General features: G+C 37.9%; 1 protein-coding gene across 3 annotated transcripts in view; it reads right to left on the bottom strand.

The window, feature by feature from the left end:
- CTNNA3 (catenin alpha 3) overlaps positions 1-24,275 on the bottom strand; it is a 967,088-nt gene that overhangs the window by 101,760 nt on the left and 841,053 nt on the right. For all 3 annotated transcript variants that reach the window (XM_045025624.1, XM_045025625.1, XM_045025626.1), the window contains one exon: positions 9,205-9,297. In XM_045025624.1, coding sequence (XP_044881559.1) covers positions 9,205-9,297 — 93 coding nt within the window. The remainder of the gene's footprint in view (positions 1-9,204; positions 9,298-24,275) is intronic.

The raw sequence follows: 24,275 nt of genomic DNA on the forward strand, positions 1-24,275 counted from the left end.
AGACTCCTGGACAAATCTGGAGTGTTGGCAACCCTAAATCCATTGACTAGAAGTGTTCCACACAAAGATTTAACTAGCTACAAATTGGGAATAAATATGTACAAATCACCGTTTGCTGACAATTTGCAAACAGAAAAGGGGGCTAAATGTTGTGAGGGAACCCAGGTAGCAGTTTTAGCCCAGTAGGGTTTTTCTTGTAGGATGGGGAAGGTGTTGGGGTATGTTTTTATATCTGGGCCATTGAGTCTAATCACAAGGGATCTATGTTGATTCCACATGATCCTATATTTAACTTTTACATTATGGAAAATTCTGAGCAGTTTATATATTTAAACCTTTAAATCTTTAAAGGTTTCCTTTGTTCCTGAAGGGATATTAATGTATGTCCTGCCGCCATCACCACACCCAGAAATATATCATAAACTCCTTTTAGAGAATGCTCTGGAAAAGGTATTCTTAGATTGCTTGAATTGCCCAACATAACTGCTATTGACGCATCCTGTGAGAGAGACTGCCACTCCTATAATTGTTTCATTAAAATAGATCTTCATTTGATTGCATGAATGTATTTTTAATATCTCCTGGTAACGTAGAATGTTGACAGGTAGAAGCTTTTAAGGGCTACTCCCCTTTATGAGCAAGATTGTCAGTTAGCAATCTGCCCCAAGTAAAATGCACCATGTAATTGAATGGCCCAGGAGCACAGCAGGGAACTGACTGTAACTCAGAGTCACAATGTGACCACTGGTTCCACCTTGCTTCACAGAAAAAGTGACCTACCATGAGTCTGTATCAGAAGTAGATGACCTCCCCTGCCCTGCTGACTCAGCTATGCTCACTGGAGCATTAGGAAGTGCTAAAGCCAAGGATCCACCCTCTTCCCATCTCCGGAAGGAGGGGGAAGTAGTGGCATAGTGCTATTCCCCCCACTCTTCCCCTGAATTTCAAGCCAGTGGAAACATTCCAAATGTGTCCACTGTCACCTGAAAATTAACATCTATGGAATTTGTTAAAAATATGTAAGGTGAAAAGTTACCTTACTTATGGGGGACTCACAAAAATACTGAAAATGTGCTCCCCACTCATATTATTCAAAATACATTTTAATTTAAAAGTCATTAATCTGATAAATGATGAATATTTGCTGCAAGATCTGCAGTCTGTAGTACCAGAAAAATCCATAAACTGCTATGGATTGCAGCACCAAGTGATTTTTTTTCCTTATCTGGAAATACTGCATTTCATTTCCATCAGAAAATTTAAGACAACTCACATCAACTAAATATGAATAATTTTAACTACTGCTGTCAGATTGAAGGAAACACAAATGCAGACGTGGTTCAGTTACCAGTAAACTGAAAAGAAATCTACAGCTATTTAAAATTGTGCAGATTAGTTTAGCTGGAACAGAAAGCAGGCTTTCTCCAATCTTGAATTCTGGTTATTCTATCCAACTTCAGCCAAATAAATTGAATTCAGTACGAAATAGTTTCCATGGACGGAGACATTTAGAGAATTCCTCGGTTCTAAAGCTAATGACTCAGATGCTTGCATCCCTAACTGGCAATAGATACGGAAGGCAGTTACTATCCATCATTCTCACTAGCACAGAGCCTTGCTGCTCACAAATCATATAAGGTAGCCAGGCATTGGAGTTCTTGACCACTCAGGGATTTTCCCTGATGTCTATTCCATAGAATTGGAAACGCCTTAACTACAAGTCAAAACAAAAATTTCTGTACTGTCAATTAAGCCATTATTTTAAACGATACATTGACTCAAAGTGTCATGGAAATCATTTTTAAATACCATATTCAGATCAGAAATTAGATTATCTCCAAAAGATAATGGTGGTACTCTCACCATGCTCTCACTTATAACCCTTTGCTTTCTTAAATATTTTTAAGCCAAAAAGCCAGGTCTACATTATAGCCACAATAGGAAAATACTCCAGTCATGGGATACAGTATGCATGTTTATCAGGTATAAAAACCATTTTATACCTGATAAGAGAAAGATAGTTGTATGAGTTATCCTTCCATTCAGGATTAAAATAACTCAAACACTAATTTTAAAGAAAACAATATGACTTCTGCAGGCTGGCTGGCCTGGATGTGAATGATATTTGTACGGAATCAGCTGAAAACAGTGAAGGACCAAATAGTCCCATGCATACTGAAAACATCATTACCAAAACGGTGTGTTGGAGTCTTGCAGGCCAAACCCATTGCAAAATAATTTATTTTACATTATTTCTGGGTAAGGTTTTTGCATAGGACTCAGAGACACAGAATTCTTGAAAAAATTACCCTGAAATTCTCTTATCACAGCCAGTCAAAAACTCAAATCAATGATCTGGATACTCTGGTGCATGCAGGCCATTTTACATTGCTCCACTGGCACAAAGCACTTCTAAGTACGAATTCAGCTATTAAAAGGGTAGATGAGACACACCATAGGTGCTCCAGTGCTCCCTCCCGTGCCTGTGACAAGTGCAGAGGGGCATGTCCAGCCTGGTCCTGTTCTGATCCCTGACTGCCATAAAGGTTTCTCAGAACCATTGGAAGTCAGCAAAACTGGAGAAGCCTTTAGGTGACTGGACTAATGCCAGGATGGCCCAAGGCTTATGGATACAAAAAGCAGGCTTGAAGCCAATTTTGCATCACCTTCCTAAGCTGTACCAAGCATTCCTTCAGCTGCAGCCCAGGATCTAACTCAATATCATCGTCGGATGAAAAAACAAGTGGTTCTTAGACTGATATTATAAAAATAATTAAAAGAAAAGAATGTTGTCCTGGAGGTGTTACTGGAAAGCAAGCAGCAGGACAGACACTCTACACAGATACTCTGAGGTCCAAGAATCCTTGCAGAACTTTGGCCTCCATGGATCCCTTTCATCCCACTACTAACCTTCCCTTCTCTCAAAGTGAATGATGCGGCTTAGCTATTGCATAGTCACTCACATTAAAGTAATGGATCTATCTTATAATATAGTGACAGTTATTACAAAACTGTGGTTACACTGCAATTACAATATAATTACACTGTGGTTATTCTTGTTTATAACAAATTACCACTAATTCATATAACTGGAAGGTTAAGAAGGTGACTGAATTACTTATATTATCCTTTTGGTTTTATAAGTAATTCATGTATTTTTGGAATCCACATACATTAAGTAGGTTTTATTTACACTGCAATTACTCTGTCACACAGTTAATTTCCTAGTTATATAAATTACTAGCAATTATAGGTTTCACAAAGCATAACCACGGTGTAATTAAAGGCACCACATTAGATAGTGTAACTGACAATTTTGTGTAGTATTTTCCATGTTTGTTTTAAAATGTAAAAAAGCATGAAACTGACCAAATATACAAGCAGATCAAATTGTGATAGGATCTTTTTAGCTGAGGAACTTGCTGTTTGCTTGTGCCTGGGGAGCTCTTCTAGCTTAAAATAATGCCAGAAATTAAATGGAAAGAAAGGAGAGCAAGGGTAAAGAGGAAAAAGGACTCAAAAGCAGGAGAGTACTGTCCATTTGACATAGCAAATATGTTACTGTCATATCTCTTATCTTCTATCGGCTGATGGAGAAGTCTAACTAACACTCCCAGCCCACAGTTTTAATATGTCTAGGAACAGAGAGCCGTGTTTGGCAACCATAAAAAAGAGGAGATTTTAATAGAACCGTGATATATGATGTTTTGCTTGTGTATTCACAGTAACATTTTCCAGGTGGAATATGACAAGTCATCCATTGGAACAAAGTGGCCAAGGAAAATCATAAAATGCTGACCTTGATTTATCTTTAAGTTCTCTAATACTGCACTGAAAACATGTAGACACAAAACACAAAATTACATCCACAGCTTTTTAAGTGTGCTATGATTTTGCATCGAGATAGATAATGTAAAGGTAAATGTGAAATAAAGATTTAAATAGAAAGTCTGCTGTGATGTAAGTGTAGATTTATTTTGTCCAACAAGTGAAAAGAAGTTTTTATTACTTCCATAACAAGCACAAATAGTTGCAAACTTCTTCACTACAGTAGAAAGATAACGTGTTAGAAAGTTGAGGGAGGTGATGGGGAACCATCTTGTTCACATTTTTGTTCTTTTACAAAAGAAAGCTTTTTTAAAAAATTGAATTCAGTTAAATATATTGGTTAGCCTGTATATTTGTGATATTTGGGTAACTTCAAAGCCTAAGCTGATTGGCGTCGCAAGCCTGGGAGGCGGGAGAAGTGAAACAGCCACAGCGTGCTTGGGGAGGAGGTGGGGCAGGGGTGAGCTGGGGCTGGGAGTTCCCCTGCGTGCCACCCGCCCCCTTACTTGCTGCAGGTGGCCCTCCCCGCGCTCCTCTGTTCCACCTCCCTCCGCCTAAATGCCGGCGGCGACTGGGGCAGCCGAAGATCCAGCCGCCGTGGTCACTGCCGAAGAAAATGGCGCCCCGCAAATCCCAGGTCGCCTAAATGGTTGCACTGGCCCTGAACACAGACGTGTTTTATATGCAAGACTCTAGTGAATATTTTTTGAGGATAGTACACAGTGTGGCAAGGGACTGCTATTATAACAGATGACAAAAGTTCTGTCCACTATCTCTCAATTAAAAGTCTTATTTTTTCTAGTATGTGTACAGCCATAAGGTTTTTTGACAGAGATACTACATAGAAATCTGAAAATTCAAGAATTCATAGAAAAAAAATGCACAGAGTGTATCTCCATCAGTGTAACTAGAGTCAAGAGTGGCAGGATGGTTATTGACTAGGCACTAAGGGGACCCAGAACATGGGGAGTTAGGCTGGAAGCAACATGGACAGAGCAGCACACAGCTTTTAATAAAGTTCCCCTTGTTCAACCTAACATGCAGTTAGCTTCACTCTTTGCTAATGAAATATGGTGGCAGAATCTGAGCTTTGAGTTCTTTTAAATTCAGGAGCTGACGGCATGAGCAATGCAACTTGTTCTGTAGCCTCCCCGGGGGACTTTGCAGGCACAATCCCAGCCCAGCAATGGACCTGGTGGAAGGAGGAGTTCGAGCTGTACACAGCTTGGCTACACAGGAGAACAGCAGCAGCTGGAAAGTAAAACTGTTATTTTACTTTACTCAAAACATGGCACCACTATGTAGCTCACCGCTGCCTCAAGCCTCACAGCAGTCCTAGGAGACCTGGGAACCTATTGCATCCCAAAGTGGAATGAAACTATGGAATGAAACAAATTTTTCATTACAGACCAATCCAAAGGGGAGGAGTCAGACTCCTAAGGCATACTGACTGCTACATGTAATTTTGGGGACTTGACAGACTCCTTAATTTGGGACAGGATAGTCTGCAGCAGTTAGGCTCATCACCTACAGGAGCAGCTGTTCCAGGAAGGTGATCTTGCATTAGACAGATGCTTAGACATGTGGCGTGCAGCAGAAGCCTCAAGAGAAAGGATAAAAGTCACAGGAGGCACAACACCCCCAGGTGGTCAGGTGTCCATATCCATAGTGAGATGCATTTAATGTAGGAGCTAGCAAGAGCAGGAAAAAAGAAGTGCCCCACACTAGGACAGTATTACAAGGAACGTGGCAAGTTGAACCATTTTAGCAGGGTGTACAAGAATAGAGGAAGTTACCAGAAAGATTCAGTCTGACTTATGCTGTGATGTATTCATTTCTTGTGTATTTTTAGTCACATCATAATGAAGAACTTTTCCCTTTGTAAGCATATTCAGTTTTTCTGCTTCCTGCAATATCATCTTAAATATCTCTTTGGGGGGGTCTTTTTACATTGATGGAATCTCTCTCAACATGTAATAATTTAATTTCCTTTAAAACTCTGTGTCAAAAGTGCTTTGCATGTTGGAACAAAACTGAATATTTTGACAATCCCAGAAGATGGGTGTGAAGATACTCCAGAGATTGGTACATTCTGAATTCATTTTGCTGGTAATTACTGGAGCGTAAAAAAGTATTTGAATATTAGAGTATTAAAAAAAATGGTGGGGGAAGGATTCAACACCAAATAATAATAATAAAATAATAAACAATAATGGAATTGAACAGCTTTCACTGAGTTTGGGAATTGTTATTTTTTCCCTTTTTTTAACAAACATATTTGCTCTGAATAAAATTGTTTAGTAATTTTGGGGTTTCTTTCCCCTTTCTCTAACTCCACACGCTCCCCCCCTCCCGTTTCCAGTTGGACAAAATAAATAAATGAGGGAAAGTATTTTTTCCCTCTCTCTTTTAAGCTTTTTCCACTTTTTCCATTGTGGGCGTAGAGGGAATACAAATGGAGAGAAAGTAGGAGTTTCCCCATTTTTTAATTTCATTTTGAAATTTAATAGAAAATGAAAAAGCCAAAAATGTCATCATTGACAAAATACTGTTTCTTAATAAAATAACTTAAATTGAAAAAAAAAAAGACCAACCCTAATGAGTATTCCACTGAAATTTGGTTTAAATGATGAGGGGAGGGGAAAGAAAAGCAATAGCAGAAAGTTTAAAATAAGTAAGCATCACAGTATTTTAACTTGAACCTCCTTCATGTCCCCGTGTGTTCATTACACCAACATAGACCCAATTACTGATTCCATTCTTGCATCATCTTACATATTACTTTTTAATTAAGCACACTCTATTTAGTCTCCCTTATACTGCCCTGCCAACATGATTCAACCCTGTCCTGGAGGAGACTTACTTCAGGAGTGAGATGTTAGTTCAGCTTCCATGCCATCATTGCCCATTCTTTCAACTGCTGAGCTCGCCAAGATGGATTCCAGTAAGTGACAACTTTTGTACTGTTTATGATGTAGGCAGGTATCCAGCCGCAAAGAATCAGATTGAGGTCACCAAACTCATTTTGCACAGGAAACTGAACAGCTGCCACATAATAGCACCCCTTAAAAACGCCAAGCCTGGGCTAGATTTTAATCCTGAAGACAAAAGGCTACATATCACATTGCTAATGCCCTGAGCCATCTAATAACGCCAGTACCTTCCTTTCCTGAAATTATGAGAACATATGAATTATGCAGGGAAATGTGGTTCTGTTGATGAATCATTGTTCTTGACAGGGATTATTGTGCTCTGTATTAAACATTAAAGCCACTATTAGCAGAAGCACTTAAAATTACAGAAGAAAGTTATTGGCAATCAGCCCTGAATTCTTGTCATTAGGTTTTCAAGATTCTGTGTTGCTTCTGGCAAAATTAAACTTATGACAGGTTCTTTTTTTTTAAATGACTTTTTACTTATGAAGATACCAAAATCTTCCTATTAACAGAGTTAGGCCAAAAGGATTTTTTAGCTTGTAATAGGGAGGAAATGTGGTAACAATTTCTAGGTATAATTTAGATTGAAAAGGGCAGCTGTTATATTTTACTTGTCAACTGTATTTATTGAGTAATAACTTTGTAGGAGATAATCTTTCACACAGTACTTACATTTCTCACATTGCTTTAAGAATCAATTGATAATTAATTATCAGATAACTGAACCTGGGGGAATTAAGTCATTTTGGTCCTGCAATGTTTCAAAAAAACAAGCAAAACCATACTATTTAGATGGAGGGCACCGTGTAATGATTTGCCAAGGGCTTCATAATATTGCATGCTGCTGTCCTGATAAAGGATTTGGTCAAACTGATATTAGCCTTGGTCAGTTAAAAAGCAGAGATTGTTGAGGCTGAAGACCCTGGTGATGGGAACTGAAGTCACTCCCTAGTGCCTTGGCACCAAACAGAAACTGAAGAGGCCTTTAGATCCAGACAGAAAGTGTGGCTTGGGGGTTTGCCTGGATGGAACTCTAACTCAAGTGCTATGCACATTTGTGTTAAGGGGATGAGTTTTCCCTTGCTTCACTCAAGAAAAGAAAAGAAAAGAAAAGTTCAATATCCTAAAATTTTACTAAAAGGAAAAATCAATATTTCAAGGGGAGTGAAATCACATTGAACAAACTGGCCAAAAATTTCACATGTATTTTCCTGAAAAGCTTTTTCTCTAACTTTACCCAGTTCTCTCAATGAGACCTAGGCAAAATATTACCACTTATTAGGCACTGGTATTCTACTTAGAAAGAGAAAATACATCCAATAACACTGCAATTATTTTTTAAAAATTGTCAGTTTAACTTTCTTCACCACAGGCCTAGTAAATACTTTCCCAGATTAACAATAGTTTTATAATTTTTAAAGTTAGATTTTTAGTCAGTTATCCACTATCCCTGGATTAATTCAAACAACTCCTAGTAAATTTATCTGACAACTCTGATTAACTCTTTATGACTATATTGTGATACACTTACAGTTGGACTACTCGTGAATATGAGAGTAAATCTAATCCTGAATTATCATGTTAAAGAGCTTGACTTGACCGCATGCTGCCCCAAAAGTTTATTTTTTAAGTTATTTTATAAGTTATTCATTTACAATTAAAGCTGGTCAAAAACAATGTATTTAAAATTTGGTGGAAAATAAAATGCAATATTTTTTGTTTTCATTCAAAATGTTAACTGATTTGTTCTGTTTATAAAAAGGCTAAATATTTTTGATTATCAAAAACAAAAAATAAAAACATTGCAGGAAAATGTAAATTTTCTTGTGAAAATACATTTTTAAATTAAGGAAAAGTTTCACAACTATTTTTACTAGATCTATTTATTATTTCTGTTATAATAGTATTATATTAGTTGTCAAAGTACTTCCCGAGAAAGGAGTAAGTTATCCCATTACGCACACATTGCTGCAGCTAAGCTTCTAACCAAGTCCTTTTTGTGCTGCTGGGCTGTTTTTGTATTATACAGAAGTCATTTTTTGGATATAGCGCATCACAAACTTAAAGCACAAATAAAACCTGAATGTCAAGATACACGGTTAACCTAACCTTGGTTAGGCAAACTCAAAGAGTATTAAACTTTAGCAAGTTGAAGTCTACATAGGTATGTGTTTATGTGTAAGAAGTTGCCTGGCTGGTTTAAATCTTCACAGAATATGTACAACTTAATCAGGTCTGTCTTTGTCACTTCAATACATATATATTTCAGTTCTACATCCCATGCATATTTTCAGAAATCTATTAAGAGGGCAACAACATTTTGATGATTCACTGTCTGACTCAAAATTGCTTCACAGGAACAGCAATAGGAACAGGTTAGGGTTTGGGTTTTTTTTACCTTCTTCAAACTGCTTTTTAATTAAACTAGTCTGATACATACCCTGTCAGTTTTCCCTTCAGTTTGAACACTGGTACGACTGTGTGCATCATAGTCTTCTTCAAGGTCCGATATATCTTCCAATTCCTCTGGCGTCTAAGAGAAGAGCATGACAAAATTGATGTTATTCTGTTTTATAGTTAGCAACTGTAATATTAGATAACAACAAAAATATATTAAACCTGTCCTGTGTCCACTTAAAAGAACAACAAAAATCAATTTGCAGAGTTGTGCTATTAGTAAATGTTAAAAAAAAGTCTGAACAAATTTGGATTATATCATAATAGCCATTTTCTGGTAGTAGGTTCTATTTTGGAGAAGACATTTAGTAAATTTTCTGTGTTTACATGTATTCTAGTCTGGCATTATTGCTACTAGAGCATATATTACAGGGAACCCCTATGTGATCAGAGATGGATGAGATTTAGCCAGTGTTTTCATTAATAAAAAGAAAAAAATTCAATTTCTCTTCACTTCAAAGAAATATCTATCTATGCCATCCACCCATTGCTACATAAGCAAGAGAAGACTTGCCATACTGGATCAGACCAGTGGCCCATCTAGCCCAGTATCCTGTCAGTAACAGTGTCCACATGAGGTATTTAAGAGGAAAGTAGACTACTGTGAAATAATTTCCCCAAAGAGGAAATTTCTTCCTAACCCCCATCAATTAGTGGTTGGCTTATGCCCAGAAACATCAGGGCTTGTATCATTTACTTTTCTTTTTAAAAAAGTTATTATCCTATCCTATCTAATGTAACTCTGGATGTTCTCATTATCTAACTAAATGTCCAACCTCTTTTTGAATCCTACTGAACTTTTAGCCTCAGAGATACCAAGTGCCATGGGTTAATTATGCACTGTCAGAAAGAGCATTTCTTTTTATCAGTTTTGAATTTGTCTTTCAGTTTTATTGAATGCCTCATGTAATGCAGGCCACATGCAGAAATCCTGAATTATACCCCAAATAATCCAGCAAATAAGACAATATGGATGTGGCTGCAGAAAAGTTGTAAAAAAAACAAAACAAACCAGAAGTTTTGCAGTTTTACAGTACCAGTCCAAAGAAACTGTGTAAGCAAATAAAAAGATGAAATTCTTGAGATCATGAAGTGTACAAGATTAGACACTGGCTGTTAAAATGAGCTGGAGAGCTCTGTAATTATAGAAAAGAGATTTCTATTGGTGCACTCCAATTTACACGGGGAAAAAAAAGAGAGACTCTGGGGCAATGCACAGTTACTGACAGATCCATTATGAAGAGATTAATACTACTGTAGGAGTACTTGCCTGAACTAACTCTATAGTTTCAGTCAGAAAGAAATATTGGCATTTTTTGTATGTATAGGTCCTAAGATTTGAGCACTGCCCTAAAATTTAATCTTTGTCAGATGCCCACAATGAACTACCCAGGGGAATACATTTCACCCACTGTGTAAAATAATATTTCTAGGAGATAAGTTACCTGAATCCAGTGTATAGTTTGACACCAGTAAATTGCAAGCTCTGGAAAATGTGCCCAGATTTAATAAGAAAACAATATTCACAGCCTCTGCTATATAAGATCAACTGTTCAGGCAAATATGATTGTAAAGCCTACAGCATTTAAGACTCTTTTCATTTATGAAATAAATAAATAAAATATGAGTGGTTACAGTGAGCCAGCAGGCTCAGAGGATTAGTAATGTGTTGTGAAGTCTTTTAGCTTTAGGTCACTGGTTAGAATTCCGTGTAAGTCGATAATAACTAAAAGTTGTTACCATCTAAACGCTGTTTGACAGCCCACAATGTGAACTAAGTCCGATTCTTAGTGGACATATCTCCGTTCAAGAAAAACCACCACCAGAATCAGAACTAATTGAGACCCCAGTAGGAAGTCTTGGTAGGGAGGCCAAGAATTGAAGGGCATAAAAAACAAACTACCATTTAGCTCCCCAAAATTACTTTGGCTGGATCACACATAAGAACATAAGAACATAAGAAAGGCCATACCGGGTCAGACCAAAGGTCCATCTAGCCCAGTATCTGTCTACCGACAGTGGCCAATGCCAGGTGCCCCTGAGGGAGTGAACCTAACAGGCAATGATCAAGTGATCTCTCTCCTGCCATCCATCTCCATCCTCTGACGAACAGAGGCTAGGGACACCATTCTTACCCATCCTGGCTAATAGCCATTTATGGACTTAGCCACCATGAATTTATCCAGTCCCCTTTTAAACATCGTTATAGTCCTAGCCTTCACAACCTCCTCAGGTAAGGAGTTCCACAAGTTGACTGTGCGCTGCGTGAAGAAGAACTTCCTTTTATTTGTTTTAAACCTGCTGCCTAATAATTTCATTTGGTGACCCCTAGTTCTTGTATTATGGGAATAAGTAAATAACTTTTCCTTATCCACTTTCTCAACATCACTCATGATTTTATATACCTCTATCATGTCCCCCCTTAGTCTTCTCTTTTCCAAACTGAAGAGTCCTAGCCTCTTTAATCTTTCCTCATATGGGACCCTCTCTAAACTCCTAATCATTTTAGTTGCTCTTTTCTGAACCTTTTCTAGTGCTAGAATATCTTTTTTGAGGTGAGGAGACCACATCTGTACACAGTATTCGAGATGTGGGCGTACCATGGATTTATATAATGGCAATAATATATTCTCAGTCTTATTCTCTATACCCTTTTTAATGATTCCTAACATCCTGTTTGCTTTTTTGACCGCCTCTGCACACTGCGTGGACATCTTCAGAGAACTATCCATGATAACTCCAAGATCTTTTTCCTGATTCGTTGTAGCTAAATTAGCCCCCATCATGTTGTATGTATAGTTGGGGTTATTTTTTCCAATGTGCATTACTTTACATTTATCCACATTAAATTTCATTTGCCATTTTGTTGCCCAATCACTTAGTTTTGTGAGATCTTTTTGAAGTTCTTCACAATCTGCTTTGGTCTTAACTATCTTGAGTAGTTTAGTATCATCTGCAAACTTTGCCACCTCACTGTTTACCCCTTTCTCCAGATCATTTATGAATAAATTGAATAGGATTGGTCCTAGGACTGACCCTTGGGGAACACCAATAGTTACCCCTCTCCATTCTGAGAATTTACCATTAATTCCTACCCTTTGTTCCCTGTCCATTAACCAGTTCTCAATCCATGAAAGGACCTTTCCTTTTATCCCATGACAGCTTAATTTACGTAAGAGCCTTTGGTGAGGGACCTTGTCAAAGGCTTTCTGGAAATCTAAGTACACTATGTCCACCGGATCCCCCTTGTCCACATGTTTGTTGACCCCTTCAAAGAACTCTAATAGATTAGTAAGACACGATTTCCCTTTACAGAAACCATGTTGACTATTGCTCAAGAGTTTATGTTTTTCTATGTGTCTGACAATTTTATTCTTTACTATTGTTTCAACTAATTTGCCCGGTACCGACGTTATAGATACAGATAGGCAGTCCTAGAGCTATTCGAATAACTGATTTTTTGTTTTTTGGAAGTTCTGAAAAATTGAAAAGAGTTCATTTTTGGTTGATTTGAAACAATATTTTTAATTTGTCTTTGGTGAGTCAAAATGTAGAAAAATAATGTTTTGGGATGAATGAAATGTTTCATTTTCATTTCAAGCTTTTACAAACTTTTAAAATAAAACTGAAGGAAATTTCAAAATGGCAAGTTTCAAATGGAAAAATTAAAATGTTTCATTTAAAAAATGTTGAAACAATGTTTTTTTTTCCAACCATAACAATGACAAACAGTTGACATGAATTCAGAAAATGTTATGGTGGATCCAAATCTGCATTTTCCACCAACAAAAATTTGTCCAAAATTTTTTACCCAGATCAAGTCAGTCCTGATCTAGTTTTAAGGCCCATAACAACCAAACAGGGCTAGAAATAATTCTCCCATTCAAAAGTTTTGACACTTTTGTTTCTTCTCATAGTAAAACACAAGATATTGGACCTTAAATTTACTACATTAAGTATAGAAAAATATTGTAAATAATTTTTAGATTTTTCTAAACATTAGTTATTTTTTTCTCCACCTCTGAGGACTGTACAATTGGACTCATGGTAGAAAGGCAGCATGGCTTTATAAGTGAAAAAAATAAAAATGTACCTATAAAAATGTTTGAAAGTCAAACATTTCCCAAATATTTTTTCTGTAAAATATATGGAATATACAGAATACTTGGTGGTGTGGTATAAAGGTTTTACTGGCATGAACTTGGAATGGTTTCATTACTCACAAGTGAGCTATTTAGGTCATCCCAAATGACATTCAGTAAAGCCTTTAAACCACACCAAACCATCATGTATTCTCTACATGCTACATATTTTACAGAAAGACTATTTCAGAAATATTTGAGAGAGTTTTTCAAAATTTTATTGGTGCTATTTTTCATTATTTCTCTAAAGGCAAACTAACTTAGTTTCATAAGCCTAAGTGTACAGGCCTTGGAGGGTAAAGGAGAGAGGGAAATGACATTTATTTAAGAAATAGCTAAATAAAATATACTCTGAAAAAGGTTTTCTATACATTATAATGTCACACTTCAGATCCATTCAGCACATTGGATGACACACGAGACTAAAAGACTGTAATCACTGGAAGAGGAAGGGAAGATTCCTAGCTTTCTAATGGTCACCGGTAGAATGGTAGAAGCTTTGTAACTGGATCCAGCCTCAAGTTCTCTTGTATGTCTGAGGAACACTGGATGACCCCACTAGCACTGGATTTTGTCCAGGCACCTCATATTTGCCCTGACATAAATATCAGCCTTCAGGCTGATCTAATTTATTCTGTCAACAGACCTCAGCAACCATTCCAACAGCAGGGATCAGCTGGGCATAAAGATTAACTGGTCCAAGCTCCCTTTTTCATAGCCAAAGGACACACTATAATAGGTCTGTGCCACTCAAAGCTTATTCAGCCCAAGGATTTTTAGTAATGGGTTTAGGACCAGCTTTAATTAACATGCACTCCAAGTCACCTGTGCCCCGTCAGACATTGTTGAGTAAGGAAATTCATAAACATGACTATTTCCAATTTAAGAATTCCTTCTGTTTTCTGTGAACAAAATGCTTGGAACAGTTTTATAGGATATGTATTTTCTTAGTTTACATCAATATTTTTCAATATAGAAATAATAAATTGCTATTACATTGAGCTAGTCAAACAGTTTTTCAGAAAATAATACATTTTTCAACCAATTGTAATACCATCTTTAACTTTTTGGAGTTTAGAAATTGAAGGTTTAGGTAAGTTATAATATATATAGAAATATATAGATATATATTTGTACAGCTCTCCTATAATATTTTACCCTCAGCAATCAAATTGAGAAACTGCTAAATTTTGACAGTTTATCTGTTAAAATTTTCCATCTATTTCATCAAAGATGAATCCAAAATACGTCCCTGTCTATTTAGGAGTATTATGACAGTGTTACTGCTGAAGTGCTGCACAAGTAATAAGAATGCATTTTCCCCTCCAGACTTGAGTAGAATGAGATTACCATTGCATTCTCACTGTTTTTCCTCATGAGACATTTCACCCATGCTGAGGGCTATAAATTATGATTATATTCATAGCCAAATCCAGTATCGATGGATTTTACACCTTGCTGACATTATGCTCGCTCTAAGGTGTAACAGTAAGTCAATCATACCTCATCCAGATGAATTGCAACCCTGAGCTAAACTTTGGATTTGATTTTATTAAATAAAAGGCCCCTTCTGATGACATATCCCCTATATTTGATTTACTAGTAGCATCTTAGGTACAATAATGAATAAAAATATGCTTGACTTTAATATTCAGATATTCGTACACCTTTAGTATTTCCAGATTATCTTTTTAAAAACTGATAAATGTGCTACTTTGTTTATTTGTTTTTTAATCCAAGAATATAGAACAAAGAGTTTGGCTGCTTTTTAACAATGTTATCCAGGAATTCATTTTAATACAAAATTTTTTCCAAACAATTGTCTTTTCAGTGTTTTCCAAACACATCTATTAAGCCATCAGAACTGTAATAAGGGGCCACAACCAAAAAACACCAACCAAAAGAAAAAAAAATAAATAAAAGACCAAAAAACCTCAAGAAAATTTAGAGCAAAGGCTAAATCTCAAGATAGGCATTGTCTTAAATTTGCCATAGTGCATAAACAAATAGGCACAATGGTGTGACTGAAGGAAGATATATCAGCCTAATATCTAGCTTTGTATTTAGCTAAGACCCTCAATTTTAAGCCTTTTTTTCTTTGTATGTGTGGTTTAATGTTTTCTTGGTTTCTGTGCTGCCTGTATATTGATCACTGCAACTGGAGTCAGAGGACTCCTGTTTCCCGGAAGGACTATTAGTGAGGGGACACCAGGAAAACAGGGAATGCAGGAAGCGGCGTGGGCCAAGGGATGTGCTGGCCGCCATTTCCTGCAGCCCCCATTGGCTTGGAACAGCGAACCACGGCCAGTGGGAGCTGTGATCCGCCAAACCTGGGATGCTGCAGGTAAACGAACTGTCCCGGCCCATCGGCGGATTTCCCTGATGGGCCGGGTGCCAAAGGTTGCCAATCCCTGCCCTAGACAATCATGTAGGGTAAACATATTTGACGTATTGCTTACCAGCCATTCTTGACTTGCAGCACCATATTTTAAACTTGAATTGTACAAATACTTACTGCTGAGCACTGTGTTTATATATATATATATAGAGAGAGAGAGAGAGAGAGAGTTGTGGGAGAACGAGGAAACATGTAGACCATATTTGTCTAAAATTACTTTAAAACATAGTAATAAAATGTTGGCGACCTACTTCTAATTTATTAAAAGTGGCTTTGGTAAAAGTAATGTCAGATACACAGTGGCAAAATTTTAAAAGTTTAAGTCAGTTATAAACAGGAAAAGTTAATTTTTTCTAGCCATAAAGAAGGGAGGATGATCAAAACCCCTGCATGACACCTCCAAGCAGTAACATCCCCAAGGCTGACAAAATGAAGCAAGAGGTGACAGCTGGAGAGAAAGGCCTGGAGGCAATCCATCGCCCACTCTCTTCTAACCTATGTGGATTTTGTTGGAGGCCTTCTCCCTGCTCCATTTTTCTCCTGTCCATGGGGCTTGCTGGGGCCTCCATTGCACACAGAGGTAGTGCTAATTCTATGTCATTTCCCAGTTATTGCAAGAGCTGAGTAGAATGTTTTTTTTCTGCTGAAAATTTTGACTTTTGCTGAGAACCAAAAATCTGCAAACCCCGTTTTTTTGCTTCAAAAATTGCTAAAAAACAAAAACAAATTTAAAGTTACTGCTTTTCTGATGAAAAAAATTTAAAATGTTCAAGGAAACAGACATTCTGAAAACTTTTATTTAGTTGAAACCCCATTTTTCATTGAAACAAATGTTGACAGAACATTTTTGAGTACCCCTAGTTATTGCTAATCAATAGCGTACCTCTGTTGTGCCTGTTTTTGCTTCTACCAGCAACACACCATGACAGCTGAGAGACAAACATGCCCAGCGCCTCAAAGGAGCCTGACTCCGATTGATTCCAATGGGAATTAGAGCTCCTCAATACCTTTAAAGATCTGGCCCTCAGTGCATGCCTCCTTTTCCTCCCTGTATCTCTGTTTCTTCTCCAGCTGTATTGCACTGAGGGGTACAGCAGGGACCAGGGAATGCATAAGAAGAAAGTGAGAGGAAAAGAAGAAGAGCTAGAGCCCTGAGCAGACAGCTGGAGCTCTCCTTCAGAGAAGCTCTAATACCCAGGAGAAGGAATTGAGGGGGAAACTCTGCCTCTTTCCTGACCTGAATAACAGCGACATTAGGACAAATGTATGAATGTTAGTCAGTATCAGTGACACCTGGCAAACATGGGACTGCATCTAGCTGCCTAGAGCTTAGCTATCCTCATCTCTAAGCCTTAGGATTCTCCTATGGAACTACTAAACTGGATCAAATGTTGCTCTCTCCTACACATCATTTGAAGTGCCCAGCAACTCTTCCAGAACCCCGTCCTGTGCTACAAAGGACCTAGGAGTCTTCCTCCTTACACCAGCGATTTTTACTGGTTTTCAGCAGTACCACTGACCACTTTTTTCACTGTGTATAATTTAGACACACAATTTTCCGGGAGGAAAAAAATCTACTATACATGATCAGCATGAGTTTTAGAACTGTCACCAAGCAGTTTCCTCCTGGGCAAGCAATAGCACTTCTTCTGATTTACAACTACTTCCATCACAAGTTTGACCTTTAAACCCCAGTTCTTCAGCAATGGCCTTCTTTTGAACAGGCCAACTATATATATATATAAACAGGAAAAGTGTATTTTCTCCTCCATCCCAACATTGCATTATTAAATAATTATGTGTTTTTCACTTTCATTTTTCAAAATAATTCACCTTTGCTCACCACTTTTCCCTGGAAAAAGTTAACGGGACAAGAGGGAGGGTAAAAGCCAGGTTGGAGTATAGAACGGCCTTATGTTCAAGTCTTGAACACGCTCCTGGATCTAATTCTAGTACAGGTAGAAAATCTATCCTAATCTGGTGCAGATTAGATAAAAAAACTTTACAGCATTAATCTGCAATTTTTATATTAAATGGAAAAAAATAGGCAGTGTGTCATTTTGTAAATGTAGATCTGCAGTGTTTCACCTCTGTCAGCTACATTATATTGCATGTCTTCATTGCTGGGCTGACATACATTTGCTCCATCTAGTGGGAAGCTAATCTAGATATATGATTCATAATGAAAATACTGTTTAGAAGTTTAACACTTATAGTGACAAACTAAATCACTTGACTTCTTTTACATTTTTATCAGCAATTACATTAATGGAGAATACTAGAGAAATTACAGTATATTTTCATTTTTATACTCGCGCTTGAACTATTTAGAAGACACATTTATATTCTTAAATATGATTCAGAATTTTGAAAACAGCAGTCTTATTAAGTTACCAAGAGCTTGTTTTCTCCATTAGCCTCATGTATATTAAAAAAACATCTTCACAGTCATGGTGATTGTTACCTCCAGAGCAACACAAAATCTCGTTTCCATTTTGAATTTTCAAAAGCTCATAATTGCTTTCTCCTTTTGGAACAACCTAAGTAAGCCTATATTTTTAAATTGTGTATAGAACTTTCCATTGGGGCTAGGCTAATTTTCTCAGTACAAATGGACCCTTACATCCAAGAGCAGCCCCATGGTCATATATACAAAATACTCCTTCATAAAAGTAAATGAAATACATTTAGAAAAAATCCTATACTACCTTAATCCAAACTATCCTTATTGCTTAATGTAGCAGAAAGGTATATGTAGCTGATTTTTCTTTTTATTCTCAGCACCATGCTGAAAATAAACCGCCTTTTGCATGAATCGACAAGTGAAAGGTTTGTGAATAATCACACTTTTATGCAAAATAAATTATCAAAATGTGCAATGACAGCAGCCTCTATTTTTAGAGATTTCTATACACAAAGAAATTGTGTTGAAAGTCATTTATGACTTTAAAAAGAATTAAAGAGCATCATTTAAAATTTTCCAGGTAAACCATTTCAGTGCAAACTCTACAAGTTCTCTACAAGGCCTCTCCCCACTTCCCCTTATGTTCCTCTTATTGAATTTTCAAATTACTTTTGTATAATCAAAATTTTATAGGCACTGCTGCTTCAGTAAGATAAACACAATCGTAAACTATAAAAACCTCCGAACTCTAGACTTAAATAACGTTAGGACTCTGCAAAATATGGCCCCAATTCTGCAATAAGGTCAGTGCAAATGGACCCTTACATCCATGAGCAGCCCCATGAAAGTCAATCGGGTTCCACAGGGGTCCAATGATCTGCCTGGCTGAATCCAATTATAGGTTCAGGGTCTATGTTTGTAGTGGTTCCTCTGATCATTTCTTCATTGGACCTTCTTATCTGCTTCTATTTGCAAAAAACAGGGGACCCTTTGACAAAGGGACTCTGTGCCACATATATGTTAATAATGATTAGAGAGAGCAACAGATCAGGCTAGAGCCAAACTAATTTCCCTTCTAAGGTAAGTGCTGAGTCAGTCACATTTCCCTTAAATAGAGCAAAGATACTTCACACCCAGCAGTGGCACCCTGAAGAAATGCTGCTGTGCTAAAAAAAAACAACCCTGTCTTTGTTGCAGTTAGTGAAAAAATATTAAAAAAAGAATTAACTATTTCTCCTCCCAAATCATTTCTGAAAAAACTGAAACCAGGCAAGTACTAACCAATTAGGTCCCCAGTTGTGCATTAAAATGTGAACTCGTGGGGGAAAAAAAATCTCCTTGAGAAATATACGAACTTTCGGTCCTGATGCTAAAAAATGCTTATGCATGTGCTTAACTTTATTCATGAGTAATACTATTGACTTCAATTGAACTACTCATATGAGTAAAAGTAAAGCACCTGTGTGTTTGCAGCATTGTTGCTTTAATCATAACCGTGACTGAATTCTTCGTTTATAAAATATTTAAGTACCTGATCCTGCATTGCTAAGAAGCAATGGTCCAATGAATAAGGCACTATTCTGGAACTCAGTAGACCTGGGATCTGTTCCCAGATCTTGTCACTGATCTGCTGTGTGACTCTGGGCAAGTCACTTTGCCTCTCCGTGCCTCTGTTTTTCCTTCCCTACCTTTGTCTGTCTTGTTTATTTAAAGCCTGATAGGCAGAACTGCTGAACACTCATAATTCCAATGGAAATGTATGGGAGCTGCCGTTTCCCATCACACCTAAAATCAGGCCCTTAAATTTTAAGTTCTTCAGAGCATCATTATCTCTTACTACACCTCTATCCTCGGGAGCCAAAAAATCTTACCGCATTATAGGTGAAACTGCATCATATCGAACTTGCTTTGATTCATCAGAGTGCACAGCCTCCTCCCCGCCCCCTCCCCGGAGCGCTGCTTTACCGCATTGTATCTAAATTCGTGTTATATCAGGTCGCGTTATATTGAGGTAGAGGTGTATGTGCTTGCACAGCTCCTAGCACAATGATTTCCCTGAGATCAGATCAGGTTTTAAATTTCACCATTGATGAGGCCTGTTACTACACCCTAATGAAGAAATCAGTCCACATCAATCCACATGTTTTCAGTCCACATCTTCTAGTTTCTCTCACGTGTCAATCAATTCAGCATCCTTTAAATCATTAATAGAGAGTGATTCATTTGGAACTTTTTGGCTAGATGCAAAACAGAGAATTAAAAAAACCTCAATTTTTCCCCCCATATGTTTTTACAAGCTCGCATCAAAAGAATTGTATCTTTGGGTTATGTGTGATCAAATGATCTAACCCAGGTTCAAAATCTTGATTCTTCATGTGATGTGTTTTATGAAAGGGTAATTTGGACCACATTAGGGAAATGTATCTGAATATCCTTAAAGTGTACTTATTTAGCAAAAATAAATGAGTTTGGTTCATCAGTGAAATGTCTTTTGAAGCATGGCCAGTCACTGACAGAAAGTCTTTATTTTTCCTCACCAGTCTCAAATTCCTTGCTTGGCTTTAATTCTGGTTTGTCCATTTTAGCTGTTATAGATTTATTGTCCTTCATTAATACAATGATAATCTCCTCCAACTCTGACAAAGTGTTCTCTACATCTTACTCAAAATTCTGTATGTTGACATTTTCCCAAACCAGCTTCAATTGTGTTATCTGTATTTAACAAGACAATCCTGCACTGAATCAAATTTTTCATGTAGTAAATCAGGACTCTGAGACATACCTTCCTTCTCTGTACTAAACAGATGCTTCATGGGAAGAGCTGGGTTGTGAAGGAAGCGAAATACCATCCAGATATTTCCAAAGCCCAGAACATGATTTGAAATCTCTTTTTGCACAGGTCAGTTTCTTTTTGAACATGTTACTGTACTTTCTTACCAAGAAGAAATATGTCAGCAAACTCACAATTTCTGGGTAAGTTTATTGCCCACCCCCACCCCTACCTATCAAAAAAGAGCAAACAACAGTCTGAAGACCTGATAAACTCTCTACACCAAAAACATCTTACAGGATATTTATCCATAAAGAGTAACATGTAAAGTGTCTAGAGAAAGCTCAAAACTTGTCAAGATTCATAATCATTGTGAGATGGATGTACGGATAATATATATGGAATAATGTATTTGTAATGAAAGTGTGATTTATGGAATTGAGTAGAAATTAGTCACCAGGAGGTAACTGTCGCAATCCGATTCACAGTTATGGCTATGTATGGCCACTTGTCGGTCCATGGCCATCTTGTCCTGTTAAAAGGACAAGGCAGCCTCCATCTTGGACCAGGTTCTTGTTGTATAGGAGAGGGCAGAGAGTCAATCCTGCCCAGCAACACTGGCTGTGTATGCTCTCCTGTGTTTTTGTTTTTTTTCTCTCCTGCTGGGCCATCTAAAGGTCAGGCTAGTTCTGTGTGTGGAGGCCTGATTCTGCCCAGCAACCTGTTTTTTTTGGGTCGGTCGTCTGGAGGTCAGGTTAATTCTGCCCAGAGACTCACTTTCCTGCTCTTTTTGGACCCAGTCATCTAAGGGTCAGGTTTGTTTACTCGTCAACTCCAGTGTGCAGTGTGCAAATCCTTCTGACGTGGGGTGGCAACAGCTCGAAACCTGAAGGGAGGAGGGACCAGGGAGCCAATCAGATACTGACACGAGGGAGTGAGACCTGTCTATAAAACTAGGTTCCCCCCCAAAATTTGTGTGGAGCATCCGCGTGTTAGCTGAAGGACCTGATCACTCGTTCGGCCAGGGTCTCCTCCCGGTAAAGTGCACTCGTGTCGTATCGTTTGGATTCGTTGTCGTTTGGACCCGATCCCTGTCAGCTCGTCATGCTTCTGGTGTCTGTTCTGCTGGTCAGCTGCGCCTGGAGTGCGGTATTTGTTTTTTGATATCTGACAGTTAGCTTATCTAGCCTCTTATTTGTTCCCCTCCCTAACTTGGTACCAAATATCTACTCAGGATATCAGGATTGTATTAGTGAGCTCAGAATTGCACAATTGCTTAGCTAGCTTGTATAATAGTTCTAGTTGTTATTAAATTGTTAATTGCCAACTGCTTTATGTGTTTGAATCACTGCTCTGTCTGTGTCCAGTGTGTGTGTGTGTGTTTAACTTGGGAGCTGCCTCTACTTAGAGGGTAGCTGACCAAGGGGGTCCAGTCCCCGCGGTCTGAGTGAGTGGAATCTGCCCAGCTGCAGCCACACCACACTCTGGGTTTACCCTCTGTGTGAAAGCAAGGGTGGCTGAGGCAGTGGCCTGTGGGTCTCTTTTCTGTGTTTGCACCGGGCACCGCCCTGACGAACCCGATTCCTATCTGTGTGATTGATGTGTCTGCCTATTTGGTGTGGTGTGGTGAGCAGTATAAAGTGTATTATTACTGTGTTTTGGGGTGTGTTTGTACTTTTGATACCATCCCAGCCAAAGTTGCCTACTCCCCCAGCCCATGTTGTAATTATCCCCTAAATAAACGCAGCCACTTGGCTTTTCAGTGTTACCCTGGTCCTGCCTGTCTTTTCCTCACTCAATACCAAGCTTGAACGAACCCCCAGCTAATTCAGACAGTAATGTGTCTGGGTGATGGACTTATGCCTCCCTCACCAACTTGCAGATGATTCTGTCATGTCTTTTCAGGAGCTCCTGCAGAACATTCGGCTTTCCAAAAGTACTTCGGGCGCCCATTGTGACAGTCTGACAACTCAACTGTATTTTCCCAACTGGCTTGCTATTTACCAGTCCAATACCATAATTTTGTAACTTTTGCGTAAGTGTCACAACACCATGAAGGAAGAGCTTATTTCAGCAGACAAACGTACAGTGTTTCAAGCCTCCGGGCTTCAAACCGGCTCTTCACCACAAGCCTCTTAAATAAACGCTTTTTAACATATAGCAGACAAAATTAGCCTGGCAGTCACAAACTCCCCCACAACTATAACATTTTGTTACATCTATATACTATCTAGTTAAATTCTCAACAAGATGAGGTTTCCATGCATAGGTAACACCCACTGCTATCCTTCCCTCATAAGCCTACCCTCAACATTTTTAAATTATTGTTGAAGTACAGACCTCTCAGTTTTAGCACATGTTCTTCACGCAAACTAACTGAAGAAACATTTGCTAATCCTGTATTATTTAGCCTTTTATTATAACTTTATAAGTATAGACAGAAATATTTCACTCCTAATTTTTAATGATCAGGAGGGTCCAAGTCATTCAACATGAATCCACTCCCACTTCTGTAACCAATAATTATTTAACTGAGTACTCCATGTCAGCTGGCAGTTCAGGTGGAACTAAACACTCTATTAAGCACATCACTGGGCAAACCAACATTCATGTCACAAATCCGTAACTTGGCTCTGATACAAGAGGCTGATAAGCTTTTATTATCAGAGTAGATTTTCCACATAAAATAATATTTCAAACAGATGAAATCTTAAATTTTCCCATTAGTCTTTGCTATTTCTGTATGTCACAGGGACCTCTTGAGTGGTGAATCTAGCTTTAATAAAACAAAGTCAACCAAATAAAGGCTTGATGGTTAATTAAAAGTTTTATTCATCCATCCCCAAACTGGAAAGCATATAACCACAGCCGTAAAAAAAAAAACAGCTCACACACGCAGGGGTTTCAGTATGCAATCTTTTCCCTGGTTTAGTCACACCACATGAAGTTTAACTGCTTAGAGCTCCAGTACCATATACTGTTCTCAACTTCCTGGTCAAACTATTCTGATTTTAGTTCATAAGGTAGCAATTCTAGTTCATAAACTTCAGCGTTACCAGCACACATAAAGCTCCCATTTTTTCATAATGAAATAATGTACTACAATTATATTAATTCAGTTATACTTAAAAGAATGTACCAAAGTTACTATAATTACTGTAATTAGCAAAATTGATTCAATTTTGTGAATTTTTTCAGTAGCTCATTTTGGATGGTTTCAAATCCTGAAATTTCAGGAAATATGAAATGTCAAAGTTTCTTCCCTTCCCCTTCCATCTCCCTGACATACCATCTTGGGTAATTCATTTTTGAGGTACACTTTCGCCTTTGCAAAATTGTT

This window comes from Mauremys mutica, chromosome 7, assembly GCF_020497125.1.
Source record: "Mauremys mutica isolate MM-2020 ecotype Southern chromosome 7, ASM2049712v1, whole genome shotgun sequence".
In the NCBI taxonomy this organism is placed as follows: Eukaryota; Metazoa; Chordata; order Testudines; family Geoemydidae; genus Mauremys; species Mauremys mutica.